This window comes from Gorilla gorilla, chromosome 22, assembly GCF_029281585.2.
Source record: "Gorilla gorilla gorilla isolate KB3781 chromosome 22, NHGRI_mGorGor1-v2.1_pri, whole genome shotgun sequence".
NCBI lineage: Eukaryota > Metazoa > Chordata > Mammalia > Primates > Hominidae > Gorilla > Gorilla gorilla.
The window spans coordinates 44629104-44651769 of NC_073246.2; the positions used below are offsets into that span (position 1 = coordinate 44629104).

The 22666-nt window shown below is 53.6% G+C and overlaps 1 protein-coding gene across 5 annotated transcripts in view; it reads left to right on the forward strand.

The window, feature by feature from the left end:
* PDE9A (phosphodiesterase 9A) overlaps window positions 1-22666 on the forward strand; it is a 122088-nt gene that overhangs the window by 93588 nt on the left and 5834 nt on the right. For 4 of the 5 annotated variants that reach the window (XM_031005204.3, XM_031005206.3, XM_063702675.1 and 1 more), the window contains 9 exons: window positions 3763-3844; window positions 6624-6698; window positions 11620-11706; window positions 12925-13029; window positions 13421-13503; window positions 14682-14838; window positions 18004-18117; window positions 20809-20913; window positions 21649-21777. In XM_031005204.3, the coding sequence (XP_030861064.1) occupies window positions 3763-3844; window positions 6624-6698; window positions 11620-11706; window positions 12925-13029; window positions 13421-13503; window positions 14682-14838; window positions 18004-18117; window positions 20809-20913; window positions 21649-21777 (937 nt within the window). The remainder of the gene's footprint in view (window positions 1-3762; window positions 3845-6623; window positions 6699-11619; window positions 11707-12924; window positions 13030-13420; window positions 13504-14681; window positions 14839-18003; window positions 18118-20808; window positions 20914-21648; window positions 21778-22666) is intronic. The other variant, XM_055373654.2, reaches the window with a different exon arrangement.

Sequence of the window (22666 nt, forward strand, 5' to 3'; positions counted from 1 at the left end):
CCCCAGACAGGGTGGAGCTAGCTCAGCCCCGTGCCACACAAATGGACAGTGTGAGCCTGAAATGTGGAGCTACATTCAGCCCACATAGCACACCCTGGTGGGGCCTCGGAGCCAGGGGTATGGATCCACCAGAAGCTGCCCCTTGGGAACAGCAGTGGCATCGGGGTCTGGCACACAGCACCCGGGAGCAGGTGGCCGTCCCCTGACACTCACGGGCTAGGTTTCTCCTGCTTTTCCCTCAAAGAGGACAGAGGTCCAACTGCCAGCTTACATTTAGGGCAGGGGCAGGGGCAGGTCTACCCCAGGGGCCACGGCCACTCTGGCCCCCAGCACTGTGCCAGGCAGAGAGCAGAGCATGGAATGTGGGGTTCACCCAGACCTGGGGAGTCTGCAGGAGCCTGGGGTGGCAACTGAGGGCTCAGCGTTCATCCCAAACAAATGGCCTTGCCCACTGGCCTAAGCCCCAGAGAAGGGGGATGGGGACCCCAGGAAATGAAAGCGAAAATAAGCTCCAAATAGGATGAAAAGAAAGCTCCATGCCAGCTGCTCTGTTTGCTGAAGACGCTGGTTCCCGTGGCAACAGAGCACAGAGAGAGGGGCTGCCTGGCCAGGCAGGGTCAGCAGGCCCCAGCAGACCCTCCTCTGCTCCCAGCTCTGGTATCTGCAAGGAAACAGCAGGATTCGAGCAGTCAAACTGTCTTGCTTGGTGAAGATTTCCATAACCCTCCTGGGGAATGCAGGAGACTTACAGAGACAGCACGTGTGCAAATGTTTACACAAAAGAGGTTAAAAGCAGCGAAGAAATCATCATCGTGCCATCTATTTTTTTAACTACGCAGAAAGCGTTCGTTACTTCTCAGAAATGTGTACATGGAATGTACACATCCATCGTTTGATGGATGACAATGGAAATCATTTGATTGGTGCATTTTGTTGGTTGGTTTTGTTAATACTTTGCTGAATCTGCTAGCGTTCCCCCTTACACGTCAAACTGTGGTAGCAACTCTGATGGGTTTTGCAAGCATGAAACAGAGGGAAGGGTTACCAAATGGATCTCTGTGGAGCGGTGGTTATCACGGGGAAGAGATGGCAGCATGCCAAGAAAATAACACTGAAGCCTTTTTTTCCAGAAAGGAAATAGATTGATTATTCTAGTTTTGAAAATAGCACAGGCTCATTGGAAAACCTCCAAACTACACTGATGGGAGCTGAAGGGTGTGCACCGATCATGACAACAGCCGGCAATGTCCCCCCAGTTTAAACCTGGACACGAGGCCTTCTAGATGTTTTTCTGTGCATAGATACCTTGTTTTGAAAAACAACTAAAACATGCTGTTGTGTAGTCTTTTTTTTTTACTAGTGGCATTATGAGCAATAAATAGATTAAATTTTAACCAGCGTACAGCTCATAGATTTTCCCAGAAGGCCACAATCAAGCACTCTTTTTAAACCTACCGAATGTGCTCTTTCTTCCTCGTAGCGTGGCATTTTTTGGCATTTGCTTTCAGTACATACTGTGCATAGCATTCTTATTTTCCCTTTTCATGGCAAGTTTCCTCACTTGCCATAATATCCGTGATCCTCCTCCTAATGGCATAATAGTCCATCATGCGGAGGCACTGTGCTGGTTTAAACCGCTTCCCATGTTGGGACATTCAGGTGGCTTCTAGTCGGTTTTGTGTTTTTTGTTACAGCAGATCACACCACGGTGAATATCCGTGTGCATAGAGCTGTTTGTTCCTGTTTGATTCTTGGCTTAAGATAAATCCCCCAGGATAGCTATGTGGGCTTAAAGGATATGAATTTCTGTATGGCTCTTACTGGGCAGTATTAAATTGCTCTCCCAGAAGAAGGGGCTTTATTTACAAATCGCAGGAGCTTCTGCTGCATTTAGCTCCCTGAGTGCCCCCATAGCCTGGTGAATGTCACACAAGCCAGGCGTGACCCCCACCCACCATCGTCCAAGTACACAGGGAGCCTGTTCACTTCCAAGCAAGTTCACACCCATAGGGTGTGAACCCAGATCGGCCCAGCCCCCTGGTGCACTCTGCTGCAGGGGCCCAAGAGCAGCCAGACCTCCTGGGGCAGCTGCTCCTCATTCAGCCTCTGGGGACCACCCTGAAGCCAGCACACTGCCCAACCGGAAGGTGGCTTTCCTCTGAAACATGCCTGGCTCACTTTGCCCTGCTCCTATGTGGGATACCTCGATACCAAGTGCTAAACAAAAACGGAGTCAGACAGAAAACTCATCTGCTAACATTACATGTAACTGGGAAAGTTGGAAACATTCTAAAAGTCCATCACTGGGGACTGGATTGCTAACGTGTGCTATGGCCACACCCTGGAGAAACTTGGGAAATGAAGCTAAGCTCTGTGGAGCAACTTGGGATGAGTTCATGATATGTTAGATGACAGAGCAAGTTGCAGCAGAGTGAATTTGGTGCAATTCCATCTTTGTTTAAAAGTACAAAGGGGCTGGGCGCAGTGGCTCACGCCTGTAATCCCAACACTTTGGGAGGCCGAGGCAGGTGGATCGCTTGAAGTCAGAGTTCAAGACCAGCCTGGCCAACATGGTGAAACCCTGTCTCTACTAAAAGTACAAAAATTAGTCAGGTGTGGCAGCATGCACCTGTAATCCCAACTACTCAGGAGGCTGAAGCACGAGAATTGCTTAAACCCAGGAGGCAGAAGTTGCGGTGAGCAAAGATTGCGCCACTGCACTCCAGCCTGGGCAACAGAGTGAGACTCTGTCTCAAAAATAAGTAAATAAATAAAAATTAAAAAACAAAAGTACAAAGGGGCGGGGTGCAGTGACTCACACCTGTCATCCCAATACTTTGGGAGGCAGAGGCAGAAGGATCGTTTGAACCTAGGAGTTCAAGACCAGCCTGGGTAACATAGCAAGACCCTATCTCTGCAAAAAATAAAAATTAAAATATTGTTAAAAGGTAAAAGCGGCCACCCATGTGTGTCCACACTTCAAAACATTCTGGAAAGATACACCAAACTATTAGAAGTGATTTCCAGAGTATGGGAATTAGGGAAATAAATGGGTAAAGTGAGGACTTCGGTTTTCATATTTTGGTGTGTGTTTTTTTTTTTACTTTACTCTTGTGTTGTTTAGATTTTTTAGAATGTTTTTGTTTTGAAAACATTAGAAAAAGGTTTTTTAGAGGCTTATCTAAAAGAGAAGATAGCCCTCAACATCTGACTTTTTTTTCTTTTTTTTTGAGATGGAGTTTCGCTCTTGTTGCCCAGACTGGCCAGGCTGGCGTGCAGTGGCACAATCTCTGCTCACTGCAACCTCCGCCTCCTGGGTTCAAGCGATTCTCCTGCCTTAGCCTCCCGAGTAGCTGGGACTACAGGCACACGCCACCACGCCCAGCTAATTTTTGTATAATTTTTTTTTTTAAATAGAGATGAGGTTTCACCATGTTGGCCAGGATGGTCTCAATCTCCTGACCTCATGATCATCCCGCCTCGACTTCCCAAAGTGCTGGGATTGCAGGCGTGAGCCACCGCGCCCAGCCCCAACATCTGACTTCCTGTGTGTTTTCCAAGAGTCCAGTGTGAGGTCAGAGGTCAGGCAGGTCATCAGGGATTTTGCTTCGAGTGAGTTGCTGCTGCCCTGACTCCTCTCCCACAGCAAATAAGACCACACGGGGCTTGGGGGTTTGGGTTTGTCGCTTGCTTTTGCTGTGCTGAGGGCTTCACCAGACTGAAACAGCAGGACCACAGCTCATCTCTGCTCCTTCTCTCTAGGACCAACTGCCCCTGTAAGTACAGTTTTTTGGATAACCACAAGAAGTTGACTCCTCGACGCGATGTTCCCACTTACCCCAAGGTAAGATGAGATTCCGGCCCAGAAGAAGCTGCAGCTGTGTCCCCAGCCCCACGCCCAGCCCTGTGGCCCTGCGGCCAGACCCTGCTGTGTGTACGTTCACATCAACCACCCCTCCCAGCCCTAGGCCACGGACGGTGCCGGTTACTTTAAGGCAAAGTATTTTTTCTCTTTGACATTTGTTTAGCAAAAGTGATCCCAGACCATACCTTCCCCTGCAAGGACATAATAGCTCTGTGCTGCCGCCTGCCCGGCCCTGGGAGCTGACCTGGGTAGACAGTTTTTACACTCAAACGTTACTTGAAAGAACTTTAACGTTTAACTGAATTTTTAAAAGTCCATTCCATTGGCCCTTGTCTCTGAGCAATTCTTAGTTGTCCTGGCAAGTTCTGCTCTTTTGCACAAAAGTGTTCTTAGTTCTGAGAAGCTGTGACGTTGGTGAAGTAGCAATGGCATTTTTGAAATAACGACAAAAGGAGGGTCTCGAGTTGCCAGTCACCCGCTCAACGCCTTCAGCTGGGAAGCAGGCAAAATCCCGGCCCACCCGCTTTTTCTTTTTGAGACAGTTTTGCTCTTGTTGCCCAGGCTGGAGTGCAGTGGCACAATCTTGGCTCACTGCAACCTCTGCCTCCTGGGTTCAAGCAATTCTCCTACCTCAGCCTCCCAAGTAGCTGGGATTACAGGTGCCCGTCACCATGCCCAGTTAATTTTTTTGTATTTTTTTAGTAGAGACAGGGTTTCACCATGTTGGCCAGGCTGGTCTTGAACTTGTGACCTCAGGTGATCCGCCTGCCTCGGCCTCCCAAAGTGCTGAGCCACCGCACCCGGCCCGGCCCACCTGATTTGTAATGTGCTCTCATGCTAAGATTCAGGGGGCACAGCTTCCAGAGACAGCAGAGGCCTGGGCTGCACACAGGTGGGCTCTGCCACTGCCTGCGGTTCAAGTAATGGCAGAGCCTTCCACAGCCTCCATGTAGGCCACTGGTGTCCATTAGTCCGTGATTCTATCCACGCAGTTCCAAACAATGTCCTGGATATTGTCAGGTTCTGGGGGGATTTGGGGGGGTTTTGTTCTTTTCTTTTGATACTGAGTCTCACTCTGTCACCCAGGCTGGAGTGCAATGGCACGATCTCAGCTCACTGCAACCTCTGCCTCTTGGGTTCAAGTGATTCTCCTGCCTCAGCCTCCTGAGTAGGTGGGATTACAGGCACCCACCACCATGCGCGGCTAATTACTGTATTTTTAGTAGAGACGGTGTTTCACCATGTTGGCCAGGTTGGTCTTGAACTCCTGACCTCAGGTGATCCACCCACCTCAGCCTCCCAAAGTGCTGGGATTACAGGCGTAAGCCAGCCCAGCCTCATCTGAGATTTTTGAGTGGAGACTAGTGCCTTTTTCCATTGGAAAATATGCCCCGCGCTTCTCAGGATCCTGTCCCAGGGAGCCATGAAGCACAGCCTAGATCCAAAATAAAAGGTGTCAGCCCTCCAGATCCGTCCCCTTACAAAAAACAGAAAAACAAATATCCAGTAAGACCTAGGAGAAGACAGTGTGCAATACCAAAGCAGTGTTCTTGTCTTCTGTATAAAACCACAGCCTTCTGTCCTTATGACAGCTTAACCTAAAGCCTGATGTCCTCAGAAGCAACCCGGGGCACTGGCCCCATCAGCAGGCCTGCTCTTCTAGCTCTCGGCAGAAACCAGGAATGGGTTCCAGACAGGAGCATCTCAGAATAACTTCTTAGGTGGTATCTGAATTTATGCCAAGTGAATTTTACCCCCGCACTTCACTTTATTGCCCTTTTTTAATTATTATTTTTGAGATGGAGTCTCGCTCTGTCGCCCAGGCTGGTGTGCAGTGGCACGATCTTGGCTCACTGCAACCTCCACCTCCTGGGTTCAAGCAATTCTCCCGCCTCAGGCTCCCAAGTAGCTGGGATTACAGGCACCTGCCATCATGCCTGGCTAATTTTTGTATTTTTGTAGAGTCGGGATTCCACCATGTTTGCCAGGTTGGTCTTGAACTCCTGACCTCAGGTGATCCGCTCGCCTCGGCTTCCCAAAGCACTGGGATTACAAGCATGAGCCACCATGCCCAGCTATTGTCCATTTTATCATCAGGCTTGTTGAGGTCTAATTTACATGCAGTAAAGTTATTTAGGCTTGGAGTACAGTGAATTTTGACAAACTTGTTTAGTCCTGTGACCTCCACCACAAGCGAGATATGGGACATTTCTGTCACCCAAACCCTCCCCTCTGCTCCCTCACCCTGCCTCTGGCATCCACCGATGGGATTTCCAGCCGTAGCATTGGCCCTTTCCAGAAGTATGTGGCCTGTGAGTCTGACGCAGGTGCCTTAGAAAGAGAACGGGAGAAGCTGGGTGCAGTGGCTCACACCTGTAATCCCAACACTTGGGGAGGCCAAGGCGGGTGGATCACCTGAGGTCAGGAGTTCGAGACCAGCCTGGCCAACATCGTGAACTCCCCATCTCTACTAAAATTACAAAAATTAGCCAGGTATGGTGGCAGGCACCTGCAGTCCCAGCTACTCAGGAGGCTGAGGCACGAGAATCACTTGAACCCGGGAGGCAGAGGTTGCCGTGAGCCAAGATCGCACCACTGCACTCCAGCCTGGGCAACAGAGTGAGACTCTACCTCAAAAAAAAAAAAAGAAAGAAAGAAAAAGAAAGAGAACAGGAGAAAGAGGAGAAACATCTCAGCATGCACATCACTGTCACAGGCCCACGGCGCCTGGTTAACACGGAACTCCTGTCCTTTCTAGTACCTGCTCTCTCCAGAGACCATCGAGGCCCTGCGGAAGCCGACCTTTGACGTCTGGCTTTGGGAGCCCAATGAGGTAAGTGCGGGGCTTGCAGGCACCACGTCCCGGGGGGAGGCAGCTCAGGATCATGGACCCCAGTGGGACCACCCCCATTGCTCTTCCTCCTTCTTGCTTTCTCCTCTTCTTTTTAAAGACTGAAAAAAAAAGAAAAAAAGAAAAACTTGTTTTGCCAGGTTTTAGTTGAAACTAACTAACACTTTATAGCAGGGCCCAGGAGACCTCACAGCAAGGGGATTCTGTGAGTGGGGGAGACGGCTGTCAGGGGCAGGGAGCCTCCACCCAGGGCTCCTGATGGCGCTGGGCTCCCCGAGCCATCTGCTCACCCTGCAGACCCTTATGCACGCCGGTGGCAGCCCCGTGCTGCAGAACGCCCCTGCCAGGAGCAAATCTCTCCTCAAGGAAGGGGCTGCGGTCAGAGTGCTCTGCTCTGAGAGCAGTGTCTGCAAAGGCAAGGCACAGGCAGCCGGCTGCCCCAGATAAGTGGACATGTGGGATTCCAGGAACTGTGTCACCTTCTGCAGCAAGGCTTGAGGCCAGGAATTCCACACTAGCCTGAGTGATATGGTTTGGCTGTGTCCCCACCCAAATCTCACCCTGAATTGTCATAATCCCCACGTGTCAGGGGCGGGGCCAGGTGGAGATCTTGAATCATGGGGGTAGTTTTCCCCATACTGTTCTCGTGATAGTGAGTAAGTCTCACGAGATCTGATGGTTTTATAAATGGTGGGGGGGGGTTCTCTTTTGCCTGCCGCCATATAAGTGACTTTCTCCTTCTCTGCCGTTCTCCATGATTGTGAGGCCTCCGCAGCCATGTGGAACTGTGAGTCCCTTAAGACTCTTTTTCTTTATAAGTTACCCAGTCTCAGGTATGTCTTTATTAACAGTGTGAGAACAGACTAATACGCTGGGCAACATAGCAAGACCTCGTCGCTACAAAAAAAAAGTGTTAAAATTCCTATTTGCTGAAAAATACAAGAATGGGGAATTTTTGGTTTCATCTCATTGGCTAATAGACCCCCTCTTTTCACACCCCAAAAAATGAAAAAGTTCCCTCATTGCAGACCTCGGCCTCAGCTGTTTTCAACCCACCAAAATCTAAGGACATTTTCCTGCTTGTCAGCAACACAGAAAATGCACAAGGCTCCTCAGCAAGCTCACCTGTGCTCTTTGACAAGCTCGACCACAGCGATGTCTCTGCAAAGGGCAGAAAGTGGGATCTTGCCTCTTGGCACCCCTGAGGCCAGGTTGTTGACACCTGAGGCACTGCCCTCTCCTAAGTGAACCTCTTTTCATGTGCATGGTCTCCCAGCAGGAGAAAAACTGCAGCACCAGCCAGAAAAGCAAAGCTCCAGCCTCCACTCCCCACCCCAGTTCACCCAAGAGCAGCAGGCGGCCAGTCCCAGGGGTTGCACTGCTGCAAACCTGCTCACAACCTCCAGCCGCCACGTGGCAACTTGCTCCCCGGCTCTGATTGCTCCCCAGCTCTGAGAGTGCAGGACCGGGGCACAGAGACGACAGGAGAAGAGGCTTTAAATATGCAGCATGACTGTCTAGGTCAACGCACAAAAAGAAAGGGCCCCAGGTGTGGGAGATGCAAGGGGTGAGAGGGAAAGCTCAGAAGAGACGTGTTGGAGCTGCTGGCCTGCAGCAGCTCCCAGGGTCCCTGCACAGCTGCTGAGATTGGGCAGAGCAAGTCCACAGCAAGTAGACACCGCAGACAGAGCACACTGACTCCTGCTCCCAGCCTGTGGGCAAGCGCCGCACCTCAGCATCATGTAGAAAAATCACCATCCCCAAAGTCATTTTGACCTCAGCCTGCTGGGAGGAAGAGCCAAGCCAGCGGCCACTGATGGCAAAGCGCCTGCGTGGAAACTGGCACTCGCTGTCTTTTCTGCCACCTTCTACCAGGGAACCCTTTGAGCACGGGCCACTGTGACTGGGGAGGTGGGGCTTGCCCCACAAAGCTGAGGGATCTGTGTCTCCATAATAGAAAGGCCACCTCTCTGTCCTCTGATCACAGAGTGGATTCACAGCTGCTCTCGGGGATGGCAGGTGGGCAAGGCAGACAGCTTCCGGCAGCTGGACTCAGCCTCTGGGTGGCATCTCCCACGGCCCGTGGCTCCTGCCCAGCAGATCTCAGGGGCACTCCAGGAGACGGATGAGGGTTCCAGTGCTTCCAAGAAGTATCTAGCTGCCTGTGTGTGAGAATGCAGAGATGCCCAAGACAGGAGCCTTGGCCTCTGGCAGATCTAGGGATGCCAGGAATTTTGGAGTGTGAGTGGCAAAGAGGGACAACTAAAGGGACACACATGAAAACAGCCCACTCGGCCCCACAAAACTGCATCTGGCCGCCCATGAGGCAGCTGATACTCAGAGAACGTCAGGGCGCCTAAAAGCGATCACCTCCCTCCCTTCCAGCAGGGGCGCCCCCGCTTTTCTCCGAGTGGTTTGACCCACTGTCCTGCCCATCACAAACCAGACAGAGGACATGACTTCAGGCTGCTGTGTCCTCCCATCTGTTAGGGCCTCTGAGGGCCCAGGGCTGTGGCCCGTGAGCATGGCCTGCCTCTATCAAGTGCAGAGCTGGAAGGCTGCAGGAGCCTCCCCCATCATCTCATGAGTCCCCCACTCACGACCACGCAGCCCACTCAGACCAGGACCCGCCGCCACATGCGGGAACTGCTGGCTCACTCATGCCCGCCCGGGGCTGAGGACTGCACGTGCAGCCACAGGTGCATCCGGCCCTCCTGCCCCACAGCCTCTATGAAGGCCACATAAGCGGCACCAAGTGTCTCTGTCTGCCGATCAGCATCCCCTCTTGACTTTGCAGCAGACGCATCTGCCTTTCAGGACTGCCTTGAAGAACATCTGGGCTGGTCAGGTGGAGAGCGAGGAGTTTCCAGGTTGCAGCCCCTATGGTCCTGAGGGCTGGCGTCCAGGATGGTGGGGGGGCCAGCAGCTCTGGGCAGCGAGGCCCCTGGCTGGGTGATCCAGGTGGTAGCTGACCCGTGGCCTGGGAGCCAGCCCTCCTGTCCTCACGTGGGGCCCCATCTCCAAAAGCCGGTGCCCTGCACATTATCCAACCTACATCTGTACTGTCTCCCCAAGGAAGACGAGTGTGTGGTTCACGTACTTTAAGGACGTTTCCCAGGTGACATTCCAAGCTCCCATCTGTGGCCGCATGTGGGGGAGTTTCCAGTTTTCCAGATGGATTTCCTGCGATGCCAGAGAACCCTCCGCCTCCTTCAGAGCCATCTCATCAATGCAGTGATCGCAAGCTTCAATTTACAAAAACTCGCCTCCCTTGCAGCATTTCCAGGTTTCACACATGGCGTAACAAGTAAAAATGGATTTTTGGGCAGCACGCCTGTCCTAGTTTGCTGAGGCTGCCATAACAGAGTACCAGAGACTGGGGTGGCATCAGCAGCAGAAGTTGATTCCTCAGTTCTGGAGCTGGAAGTCCAGGATCAAGGTGCTGCCAGGTTCGGCTTCTCCGGAGGCCTCGGTCCCTGGTGTGGGACCTTCTTGCTGGGACCTCGGTCCCTGGTGTGGGACCTTCTTGCTGGGACCTCGGTCCCTGGTGTGGGACCTTCTTGCTGGGACCTCGGTCCCTGGTGTGGGACCTTCTTGCTGGGACCTCGGTCCCTGGTGTGGGACCTTCTTGCTGGCCAGCAAGATGGCCACCTTCTTGCTGGGTCCTCATGTGGCCTGTTCTCTCGGCACATGCATCCCAGGTGCTCTTCCTCCTCTAATGAAGACACTAGTCCCATGGGACCAAGGCCTCACCCTGACTAGATGGAAACTTCATTAGCTCCATAAAGGCCCCGTCTCCAAATAGCCCACTGGGGTCGGGGCTTTACCATGTTGACCTGGGGAAGGGGGCAGTTCAGTTCATAACATGCCCTTTTGGGAGGAGAAAGTCAGGCAATGAGCAGACACAGGCAGGAAGCCACGCCGGGCTCCAGCAGGGATGGCCCAGTGCCCTGCACAGGCAGCAGGCAGCTGGGCTGGAGGTGGGCCCTGGGCAGAGGACACCTACCAGGTGTGTCTAAACTGCCCCTTTCCTACACATCTTCCTTCGCACTGGGCTCGCCACCCAAGACCTGCTTTTTCCAGAAAGCAAAGCCCACTTTGGTCAAACTCTCGTTTTTAAAAATCACTTCATCTTTTCCTCCCTAACTTAATTAGCTCCAAAGCACTGAGCTGTATTGAAATAGATCACCACAATGACAATCCTCTTTGGGACTGAAAACAAAATCTATTTCAACTTGAACAGGGATATTGATAGAAGACAGGGCTCCATGAAAAAGGGTTAGGAGGAGCCGCTTGCTGGGGCAGGGGCCGCATCTGGGCACTGCAGTTAAGACGTTAAAGTGTCTTCGGTCCCAGCGGGGCCCCAGATGAACACAGTTCAGCGTTTCTGGATGTAAATCGTCAAAGCTCCCTCGATCCCCAGCCTCGGGCAAGGAAAGGGCCTTTCTCTCTGTGATACCACCTGTGCTCAGGTGTGCACTGGATGGAACTGTGTCCTAGAACCCTCAGCTGTGATATTGATCCGCTGAGATTGTTTTTCATCTGTAGAAATCAATAAATTCCTTTTTGGTGCAGTGTTTTGTGAACGGGTGCACTCTCACCCAGTCGCTGTCCTAAGAATTCTCCTTGACTTCGGAATTGGCCCTCCACGCCCCAGGATCCACCTGCCAGGAGACCCCCAGTGTGCTCTCAGACCCCAGTGGCCTGGAAAGGCTGGTCTGAAGACCTCTCTTCCCATGTCTGCCGACCAGGCTTTGCTCTCCAGGGACTTTCTGGGAGGGGGAGAACCCACCTCCTGCCAACGGCCCTGCTGGCACTCCGAGGACGGCAGGGGGAAGGAAGCCAGGGGCTGGGGAGCCAGCCGCACAACTGCCCAGTGCCTATCCTTCTCCTGTGCCCACAGATGCTGAGCTGCCTGGAGCACATGTATCACGACCTCGGGCTGGTCAGGGACTTTAGCATCAACCCTGTCACCCTCAGGAGGTGGCTGGTGAGTGCCAAACCCGCCTTCGGTTCTTCCTGGGCACGTGGTTTCATCCAGTTCCACAGGAATGGAGGGAATGGATCACCAGGGCACCTTCCGGATGGCACTGCGCTCCCCGTGAGCAGAGGTGACATTTCCCCGGGAGTTCTGTGAGGACACTCAGCCTGTCTCTGTTCCTCCTTCCACCAAAACCTTTACGCCCGAGCTCCTGCTCTGATAAGCAAGGAAACAGTGAGACTCTGCCATCATCAAGCAAACCAGCATGTCCTAAAGCAGCGGTGTGTGGGAGCGTGTGTGTGTGTGTGTCTGTGTGTGTGTGGGAGCGTGTGTGTGGATGTGAGTGTGTGTGTGGGGTGTGGATGTGAGCATGGGGGTGTCTGCATGTGTGTGTCTGTGAGTGGGTGTGTGGATGTAAATGTGTGGGAGTGTGTGTGCGTGTGAGTGTGGGGTTTGGGTGTGAGCATGGGGGTATCTGAGTTTACGGGTGGGTGTGTGTGAATGTGTGGTGGGAGTGTGTGGGGTGGGAGTAGGAGTGTGGATGTGTGTCTGTGTGTGTCAGTGTGGGTGTGTGCATGTGTATATCTGGATGTGGGGTGTGTGTGGGTGTGTGTGAGGGTGTGTGTGCATGTGTGTATCTGTGGATGTGAGATGTGTGTGTGCATGTGTGTATCTGGATGTGGGGGTGTGTGAGGGTGGATGTGTGCATGTGTGTGTGTGGATGTGGGGTGTGTGAGTGTGTGGTGTGTGAGTGTGGGTGTGTGCATGTGGGTGTCTGCCTGTGTGAATATGTTTGGCAGCAGGTTTTTTTAATGAAATATTGCTCAGCACCAAATATTAAAAGCCTATTAAAGGTTTCATGGCGATTGGGGACCCAGAGCTCCCTCTTGGAGTCTCCCCTCCCCCCATCCCCTAACTTTATGCCCCACTGTGGCTCCTCAGACACCTCCGGGGAGACCCCGGTCCTTGACTGCAGGGTGAAAACCCCTGGTGGGAGCTCTGTCCCCACACCTGCCCTGGGTGCCGTGGTGTGGCCCACTGGACGTTCTCAGGGTCCCTGTGTCACCTCATTGGTACCTGTGGTAAACCTGGAACACTGTTGACCTCTGGTTGGGATGAGGGTTTGGCAGAGAATGTTCAAACCAGCGCACAGCCTTCTGGGTGGCTTTGGGAGGAGAGGTGGGCGGGCCCAGGCACAGGGTGACTCGGACCCCCTGCCTCCCACAGTTCTGCGTCCATGACAACTACAGAAACAACCCCTTCCACAACTTCCGGCACTGCTTCTGCGTGGCCCAGATGATGTACAGCATGGTCTGGCTCTGCAGTCTCCAGGTGGGTCCTGCCTGCTGCACACCCAGACCTCTACTCTCGGGGGTCAGACGGAGGCCCCCTTCCAGGGAGCGGCAGCCCCATCCCACCAAGAGAGCCACAGGCGTGGGGTCCCCAGCCGCTCTGCCCCTCCTAGGGAAGCACCCCCACCCACCGTTGTCAGTCACCCCATGGGCGAGGCTGCTCCTAGGATTACAAGAGCAGGTGAGTCCCCGACCTGGTCACCCCCCCCACCCCCACAGGCAGGCCGGTCCTCTCCCACCATGCCAGGAGATGCCAGATGGCTGCAGGGGCCTTTGTCCCCCCCTTACCACTCACCCAATTCCACCCCCCTCACCCCATCCCACCCTCCGAGTAAAGAGAGCAAACACCTACGCCCTGTTTTCCAATCCAGGAGAAGTTCTCACAAACGGATATCCTGATCCTAATGACAGCGGCCATCTGCCACGATCTGGACCATCCCGGCTACAACAACACGTATGTACAGGATTTTCTCTTTTTTTCCTTTTAAAAGGCACCCTGGCTACTGGAGGGAACCTGTCAGCCCAACCCTCAGAGCAGTTCCCAGATGGAGCTGTCAACGATGGCCTCCCAGCCCCCAACTCTGCCTCCACTGACACAGCTCCTGGCTTCTGGACTTTGCCCAGGGCCTTGGGTCTCCCCGGAGTAGGAACTTTCAGGATTATCAAACCCCAGGGGGGCTTTCCCACTCCTGTGCGGCCCTGGCTTCAGGCTCAGGTGCACGGCAGAGCCCTGGCCCCACCGGCACCTTCTCCACCCCAGGCAGGGAGCAACACCTGTCCGCATGCAGGGATGGGGGCTCCACACGCCCCTCTCAGGAGCTCGCCTCTCCCTGGGCAGGCTCCCAGCTGGCTTCCGCAGGGAAAGCACAGGCAGGAGCCAGAAGAGAGCAGAAGAGAGGGAAAAGAGGGACTGCAGAGGGACAGGAGGTGGGAGTGAGGTGTCCCTCGTGGGGCCAGGGATCAGAAGGACAGACCGTTGCTCCACTCCTGCCTCCACAGGCACAGAGTTCCACCCCATGTGGCAGACAAGGTCCAGGCCATGGGCTTGGGTCTGTGTCCTCAGTGGCGCAGCAGCTCTCTCTGTTGAACTGTGTGTTTGTGTGGTGATGTCATCACATGCCTCAGAGCTCTGCTGCCATGTGTCAGTGCCTAGTGGGTTCCGAGGTGTGGCTGTCAGCGCTCCTCCCGGGGCCATCACCATGCACACCCATCTGTTCCCCTTTTGCTCATTTCACACTCACAGTGGCCGGCACAGCACAGGTCAGCAGAGGCCTTGACCACAGCATCCCAGTGAACCTCAGCCTCGTTCTGCCCACCTGCCTCTGGCACCTGGTGACGTCTGATAATTTCACAAGAGGCCGTGATGCCTCAGGGCCTGTCCCAGGGAGCATGCCGCATCCTCAGAGGTGTCTGTCTGGTGGGACTGCAGGAGCATGGGGACGTGCAGTTGCAGGGGCAGCTGAGCGGCAGGAGAGACCTCCTGGCCGGGCCAGGGCACAGGCGGCTCCCCCAGCCCCCACGGCACCTTCTCCCGACTCTACTTGCTCCATTTACATGGCTGGGTGTTGCTCCCCCGTGCAGGTGCCTGGTGAGGGCGCCTGAGTCTCCCCTCACTCTCTCCTTGCCTCCCAGTTACCAGATCAATGCCCGCACAGAGCTGGCGGTCCGCTACAATGACATCTCACCGCTGGAGAACCACCACTGCGCCGTGGCCTTCCAGATCCTCGCCGAGCCTGAGTGCAACATCTTCTCCAACATCCCACCTGATGGGTTCAAGCAGATCCGACAGGTGTGTGGGGTGAGGGCCCTCCCACCAGAGTGGGGGCACATTCAGGGACAGAGCAGCTCCCACTCTCCATTGGCTGGAGGCTCCCAGAAGCTCCTGGCCACAGCAGTGCCCTGGGGACCCAAAGGAACCCCTCCCTCCTTCCTCACCTCCTCCAGGGCCCAGAGTGGAGCCCCAAAAAGAGGGTACCCTCGCCATGCGCACGTGTATCCCACTGACCTGCACTTCCCAGCCTGTATTTAATTCAGCCTTCACTGGCTCCCTTTGAGATAAATCCTTTGTCCCTCTTCCAGCCCAAGAAACTGAGGCTTAGCAAAGGTAGGGAGCCTGCCCAAGGAGGGGACAGGCCCTGGACAGACACATCTGCTGCATCCAACGTAGGAGAGCTGCCCCCTGCCCCATAACCCCAGCTGCTGTCACCTGCCACCCACAGCCCAGTCAGCCCCCTTCCTTTTATTTATTTTTTTTTCTTTTGAGACAGAGTCTCGCTCTGTTGCCCAGGCTGGAGTGTAATGGCAGGATCTCGGCTCACTGCAACCTCCACCTCCTGGGTTCAAGCAATTCTCCTGCCTCAGCCTCCCAAATAGCTGGGATTACAGGCATGCGCCACCAACATGGCTAATTTTTGGTATTTTTAATAGAGACGGGGTTTCATCATGTTGGCCAGGCTGGTCTTGAACTCCAGACCTCAGGTGATCCACCTGCCTTGACCTCCCAAAGTGCTGGGATTACAGGTGTGAGCCACCGCGCCCGGCCACCCCTTCCATTTTAGATAAGGGGGCTTTATGCCTCTCAGGGCGTGATGGGAGGAGAGTGAGAGGATATCTGTGTGAGAGGAAGATGACCCGGTCCACCTGCCCCAGACAAACACCTCCAGCTCACCGAAATAACGCCCCATTCCGCACGGGAATTCCTCATCAAACCCTCACTCTCTGACATTTGCAGGGGAGGGAAGCTCTCGGAGTAAACCCTGGGAGAAATGTGTTGGGTTGAATAGCAGCGTCCTTCAAACAAGGTCCACCTCCCGTGAATGTGATCTTATTTGGAAAAGGGTCTTTGCATTTGTACTTGTTAAGATTTCCAGATAAGATCAGTGTGGATTGACTAAGGGGGCCGTAAATCCAAAGACTAGTGTCCTTGGACGAGACAGAGTAGAAAACAGCCCAGACACAGAGGAGAAGGCCGCATGAAGACGCAGTGATTGGAGATTTGAGTGACGCAGCCCCAAACCAAGGGACTTCGGGGCCCCCAGGAGCAGGAGGAGACAAGGAAGGACCCTCCCCTGGAGTCTTCTTTGAGAGCAGGGCCCTGCCCACACTTTGATCTTGGTTCTGGCTTCCAGAACTGTGAGAGAATGAGTTTGTTGTTTTAAGCCACCTAGTTTGTGGTACTTTGTGTGGCGGCCCCAGGACACTCACCCAGGGCACCGTCTTCTGCGGTTCCACAAGGCAGACCTCAGCCATTCGAAGTCTAAGTGGCTTCCTTCCAGAGGCAGCAACAAAGACTGCCTGGACTTCAGCACTGGGAAGATACTCACCGCCCTCCCGGCGTGCTGCTGAGCCTCCCTTTATCAGAGAGCAGCAGCCTCTTCGACCATGGCTTTCCAGTTTGTCTACGCTTCCAGGAAGTTCAAAGCCCAGTGTAAAAAACTGAAATCAGTGAAGCATTTGGGGAAGCTCCGAGGAAGCAGCATGCTCCCTGGGACGGGGCCCTGAGGCATCACGGCCTCTTGCGAAATTGTCAAATGTCACCATGTGCCAGAGGCAGAGGTGGGCAGAACCAGGCTGTGGTTCACTGGGATGCTGTGGTCAAGGCCTCTGCTGGCCTGTGCTGTGCCAGCCCCTGTGAGTGTGAAATGAGCAGGAGAACAGATGGGTGTGCATGGTGATGGCCCCGGGAGGAGCGCCGACAGCCGCACCTCAGAACCCACTCGGCGCTGACATACAGCGGCAGTGCTCTCGGGCCTGTGATGACATCATTGCACAAACATACACAATTCAATAGACAATTTACAGTCATTATTGAATCACCGGTTCCCAGTACAGTTATCTCCCCTTTATCTATAGGCTCTCTGGCCTCTCCTCCATGTTTGTGCCCCTCCCCACCCTGCAAGCAGGTGCCCTGTGTGGCTACAATAAGCTGTGGCAAATCTTCGTCTGCAGTAGGTCAAGGAGCAACCGTGAAGAGAGAACACTGCATCTGCCACTGCTACCCCAGTGGGGAGCTCCTCCAGGGACAGGACCTGGGGAATCAAAGCAAGTGAACGCCCCTTAGTGTAGGCCTCGTCCCACTGAGCCATGTCGGAAAGCATCCTGCAAGAGAAGGAGGCGGCACCTGATTGGAGGAGCAGCCGCTCTGCACAGGGGATCGTTCTCATGCCCATCCACCGTGGGGACACACCAGCATTGGCCTGCTTCAAATGCTTCACTGACTGCAAAATATGACTCTCCTCTGGGGGTAAAATTAGTTGTCCCACTTTTTTAAAAATATATTTTGTCATGGAAGGTTTCAGGAATAACTGAATAAATGCTTCACTAATAACACAATTAAATGTTTACAGGAAAATTGAATAATTCAAGATACAAGTGATCCCCCCAAAAAATATATATATATACAGTTGAAATGACCTAGATTGATGGGTTTGGGTTTTGTATCTGATGCTTGTTGTTTTATTTTCTTGGAAGAGGAAAACATCATACCTGGCACAGAGATGTGATCTGTAAATGCTTGTGGGGTGGGTGGGTGGATGGATGGATGGATGAATAGATAGATAGGTGGATGGGTGGATGGACAAATGGATGGAAGGGTGGATGGATGGAAGGACAAATGGGTGGGTAGATGGATGGATGGGTGGATGGGTGGATGAATGGACAGATGGATAAATGGGTGGAAGGAAGGATGGATGGATAAATGGATGGAAGGGCAGATGGATGGATGGGTGGATGGGTAGATGGATGGAGGATGAATGGGTGGATGGATGGATGAATGGATGGGTTTTTGGGTGGGCAGATGGATGTGTGGACAAATGGATGGGTGATGGATGCACATATGAATCGGAACGAGAGATACATGAAATAATGTGTGCAGGGGGCTCAGTACACAGTAGGCCTCCGCTGAATAATTGTTCGGACTATACCCGTGTTAACACGTTGTTCTCTCGCTATTTAGGGAATGATCACGTTAATCTTGGCCACTGACATGGCAAGACATGCAGAAATTATGGATTCTTTCAAAGAGAAAATGGAGAATTTTGACTACAGCAACGAGGAGCACATGACCCTGGTGAGTGGCTCATTCTGCCTGGGTGGGCAGCCAGGCAGTGGGCTGGCGGAGCAGGTCATCCATCCAGCTCACACAGGAAGCCAAGAAGCTGAAATTATTAGTCTTCTTGGAGCAAGGTGTCTATAAATCTGGTTTTCAAGGTCATGACTCTTACTAGGAAAGTCCAGGCAGGGCCTCCCTCCTGGTGGGGCCTCCTTCGTGGTCAGAGGCAGCATTCTCCCATTCCTCCATCTCTTTTGGATTTGAAGGAGGTAAGTGGGTGAAGGCCGTGCATCTCGCTCTGCTTTCCAGAGAATAAAACCAGCTCTCCCATGAAGGCACAGCCCCAGCATGGCACTCTGAAAGCCCACCTATGTGGGGGCAACTCCAACACAGCTCCCGCTCCCCAAGCCAGCATCCCCCACCAGGCCCACACCATAGCCCGGCACCCCTCCATAACCAGGACAAGGTGGCCAGAGAAGGGGTAGGGGGCCTCCCCCATGAGAAGGTACACTTAGGTTGCCCAGCATCTGCCTTTTGGAAAGGACAGGCACTGGGCACACCAAGGCACACAAGGACCAGAGCACGACTCATGCCTGGAATCCAGCACTTTGGGAGGCCACGGCGGGAGGATTGCTTGAGTCCAGAAGTTTGAGACCAGTCTGAGCAATATTAGCAAGACTCCATCTCCACAAAAAAAAAGAAAAATCAAAAAATCCGTGCATATCTGTGGTCCCAACTGCTTGGGAGGCGGAGGTGGGAGGATCGCTGGAGCCCAGGTCCAGGCTGCAGTGAGCCATGGTCGTTCCACTGCACTCCAGCCTGGGCAACAGAGCAAGGGTCTGTCTCAGAAAACAGAGAGAGAGAGAGGTGCATGAGAACTGCCCTCCCGGCCTTCAGAGAGAAAGCTGGTTTTGTGGAGCCTTGTCTAAGCATCAGGTGCACCCCTGGCATTCTTACTCTGAAATTTGATTGTCTGTTTAAAATCAATAGCATCACTTTCCACCTCCAGAGAGGTTGAAAGATAGGGAACTCTTGGCTCAGGCTGACCTTCTAACCATCCAGTCCCAGTAGGTAGAGTCATTAGGACTCATCGCTCTCTGGAGCTGAGGTGCAGTTAATTCCCAAAGACTGTGCGAGAGGATGGGAGCTCCCGCAGGCAAGGGCTGAACAGCAGGCAAACCTCCCCAGGCCAGGGCCACCAGAAGCCCCTTCCCTAAGAGGGAAACAGTCGCATAGTGCGGCTTCCTGGCAAGCAAGTTTCTTGCTCCTGAAAAACCAAGGGAAGGAGGGAGGCGCCGCCTTGTCCTCTAAGATATGAGGAAGGCAGAGATGGACCTGCAGTCAGGGGTGACCCAGGCCCCGCCGATGCCTTCCTCCTCTGAGGTGGGAGGAGAGGTCAGGGAAGAGACGGGAGGGGCAGGATGCCAGAGGATCGGGTGCCAAGTGGTCAGGACAACTGAGCCCAGCTGAAGGTCCCCACTCCCACCCCACCCCCAGCCTTACACACTGCAGCTGTGCAGACCAGAGGCAAAGCGAGGCTCAGAGCCCAGGGTTCCGTTTATCCCAACGACCTGCACCGTGGGGTCAGATGACAAGCAGCACAGCCAGGCATCGTCTCACTGCTACGGAGCCCCAGACGGGGCTTTATGAACACGGGTGGAGGACAGAGGTTGGGGTAAGGTCTCGGGGGAAAGGTTCTGATTCAAAATGGGCCCCAATAGGGAGGCCTCTGAGGAGAGTGCGGGCCGGCGTGGGAGGTGTGAGGTGCAGGGAGTGTGGCCGGCAGGGCCTGGGACCTTGACCTTCCCCAGAGACACTGATGCCCCGGCCCTGCCCTAGGTCTGGTGTGGGGACAGCTCCACTGAGGCCGGCCAGGCACAGGCTAGTCATTGCCTCTGGTCTGGAGCCGGACTCCACAGAGGAGTCAAAGAAAGGCCTGAATGGCTTCCTGGGAACTGATAGGGCAGGGAAAGGAAGGGCAACCACAGCAGGATCCCTTCGAGGTCCTGCCGAGGTTGGAAGGCAGGATCCACCAAGCATCATGCAGACTCCGAGCTGAACTGAGCTGCTCCTCACCTAGTCACGTTCCCCAAACCAGCAGGTGCAGCCCGCAGCCCGGGGGCATGTGCCTCAGCTGGGCTTTCCTGTCTAATCAGCTTCAGAGCCTGGACGGCAACCAACACTTTGGTCTGGAAACCTGGTGATTCCAGACATTCATTTGTGCCCGGTGGAGGCAGGGCCACGGGACGCCAGCCCTCCACCTCCTGTCCTATGGCAACATCCGGGCTAGTTTGGGTGGAAGCTGCTGCATCCCTGGGCCTGCCCTATCTCCTCCTGAAGCTCCCGTGGCGTGCCCAACCCTGGCCAAGCTGAGACAGAGCTACCTGTTCCCTGAGAAGATGAGCAATGCACCCACCTAGGGAACAGTAGAAAATAGGGGGTGACCAGGCACGGGGCAGTGCTTCAGGGGATATCACCTGGGCTGGGGTGGCCAGAAAGGCTGGAAGGTGGGGACCCAAACAGGACCTTGAAGGTTCATTCTCCATTGAGAAGGGAGCCTGTCCTCCCTGAAGGCAGCCAAGCTCAGTTGCATGGTCCAGCACAGGTCCTCCGTCTCTTCCTGCCTGTAATGGCAAGTCCAGACCCGAGCAGCAGCAGCAGGCCGTGTTCTACCTCCTGTTACCTCAATTCCAAAATCTCTTCTTTCAGCTGAAGATGATTTTGATAAAATGCTGTGATATCTCTAACGAGGTCCGTCCAATGGAAGTCGCAGAGCCTTGGGTGGACTGTTTATTAGAGGAATATTTTATGCAGGTAAGAGTCTTGCAGAGCAATCAAGCCTCCAGCCACTCTTATTAGCCCCACTTAGTAAGGGTTTGCGTTAAACAGAGCACGCCAGGGTGGTCCCACATATTCACCGGGCTGCCGACAGTTCAGCCTCCAGAAAGCCTTCAGGGTAAGCGTACATCAGAAACAAAATAGGTTATAATTTGAGACCTGAAAGACAGTAACAATCCAGAAAAGCTAATACTCTAAAACTGTCACCTGACACTGCTAATTGAGCCATTATTACAAGCAGCCTTGTCAAACAAATTGCCTGAAAGTCAAGAAGCAAGGACTGCAGAAGCAGGAGGGGGCCCAGGAGGGCCGAGACCCAGCAGGTCAGCTCACACAGATGGCCACGGGGAAGGTCGGGGACATAGAAAACCAAGCCAGCTGAAAACAACCACCAAATATTAATACAACAGCTTGATCAACCCTAGGAGAAGTCGGGAGGCTTTCTGCAGGACGCTGCTGCCGTCCTGGGACACATCCATCCAACTCACCTCTGCCTATCTCTCAGGTCGGTCTTCCCAGCTAGACCTGCACGCCGAGCTCTGTTTAGCACTGAAGATAGGGTCACCTTCTCCTTGTTCTTACTGAGACACATTTGTGGTGTGGTTTGGTTGGTTGGTGGTTAACTGGCACATCTTGTCTTTCTCTGAGAACAGCGATCTGGTTATGGGGCATTTCTGTCTCTAATGTCGCTGTCTGCTGCATTCCCTGCAGAGCGACCGTGAGAAGTCAGAAGGCCTTCCCGTGGCCCCGTTCATGGACCGAGACAAAGTGACCAAGGCCACAGCCCAGATTGGGTTCATCAAGTTTGTCCTGATCCCAATGTTTGAAACAGTGACCAAGGTGAGTAACTGTCACCACATGTCACACTTGCTTACACTCAGATACACGCATGCACACACACATATACACATATGCACACAGGTACACACAGACACACACTCATGCACACACATACACAGATACACACAGAGGCACATACACATACACACACACACAGCTACACACAGGCACACACACAGGCACACACTTGTGCACACACAGGTACACAGGCACACAAATGCACACACAGGGCACACACAGGCACACACTCGTGCACACACAGGCACACAAATGTGCATGCAGGTACACATGCACACACAGGCAAACACAGGCACACATAGGCACACAAATGCACACACAGGCACATACACATATACACACATGCACACAGGTACACACAGGCACACACTCGTGCACACACATGTACACAGGCACACAAATGCACATGCAGGTACACACATGCACACACAGGCACACAGGGACACACAGGCACACATAGGCATACAAATGCACACGCAGGCACACACAGGCACATAGGCACACACAGGCACATACACATATACACACATGCACACAGGTACACACAGACACACACTCATGCACACACGTACACAGACACAGGCACATACAGGTACATACACATATACACACACGTACACAGCTACACACAGGCACACACTCGTGCACACACATGTACACAGGCACACACAGGCACACAAATGCACACGCAGGTACACACATGCACACACAGGCACACACAGGCACACATAGGCACACAAATGCACACGCAGGTACACACAGGCACGTAGGCACACACAGGCACATACACATATACACACATGCACACAGGTACACGCAGGCACACACACGTACAGAGGCGCACACATGCACAGGTATGCACATGCATGCA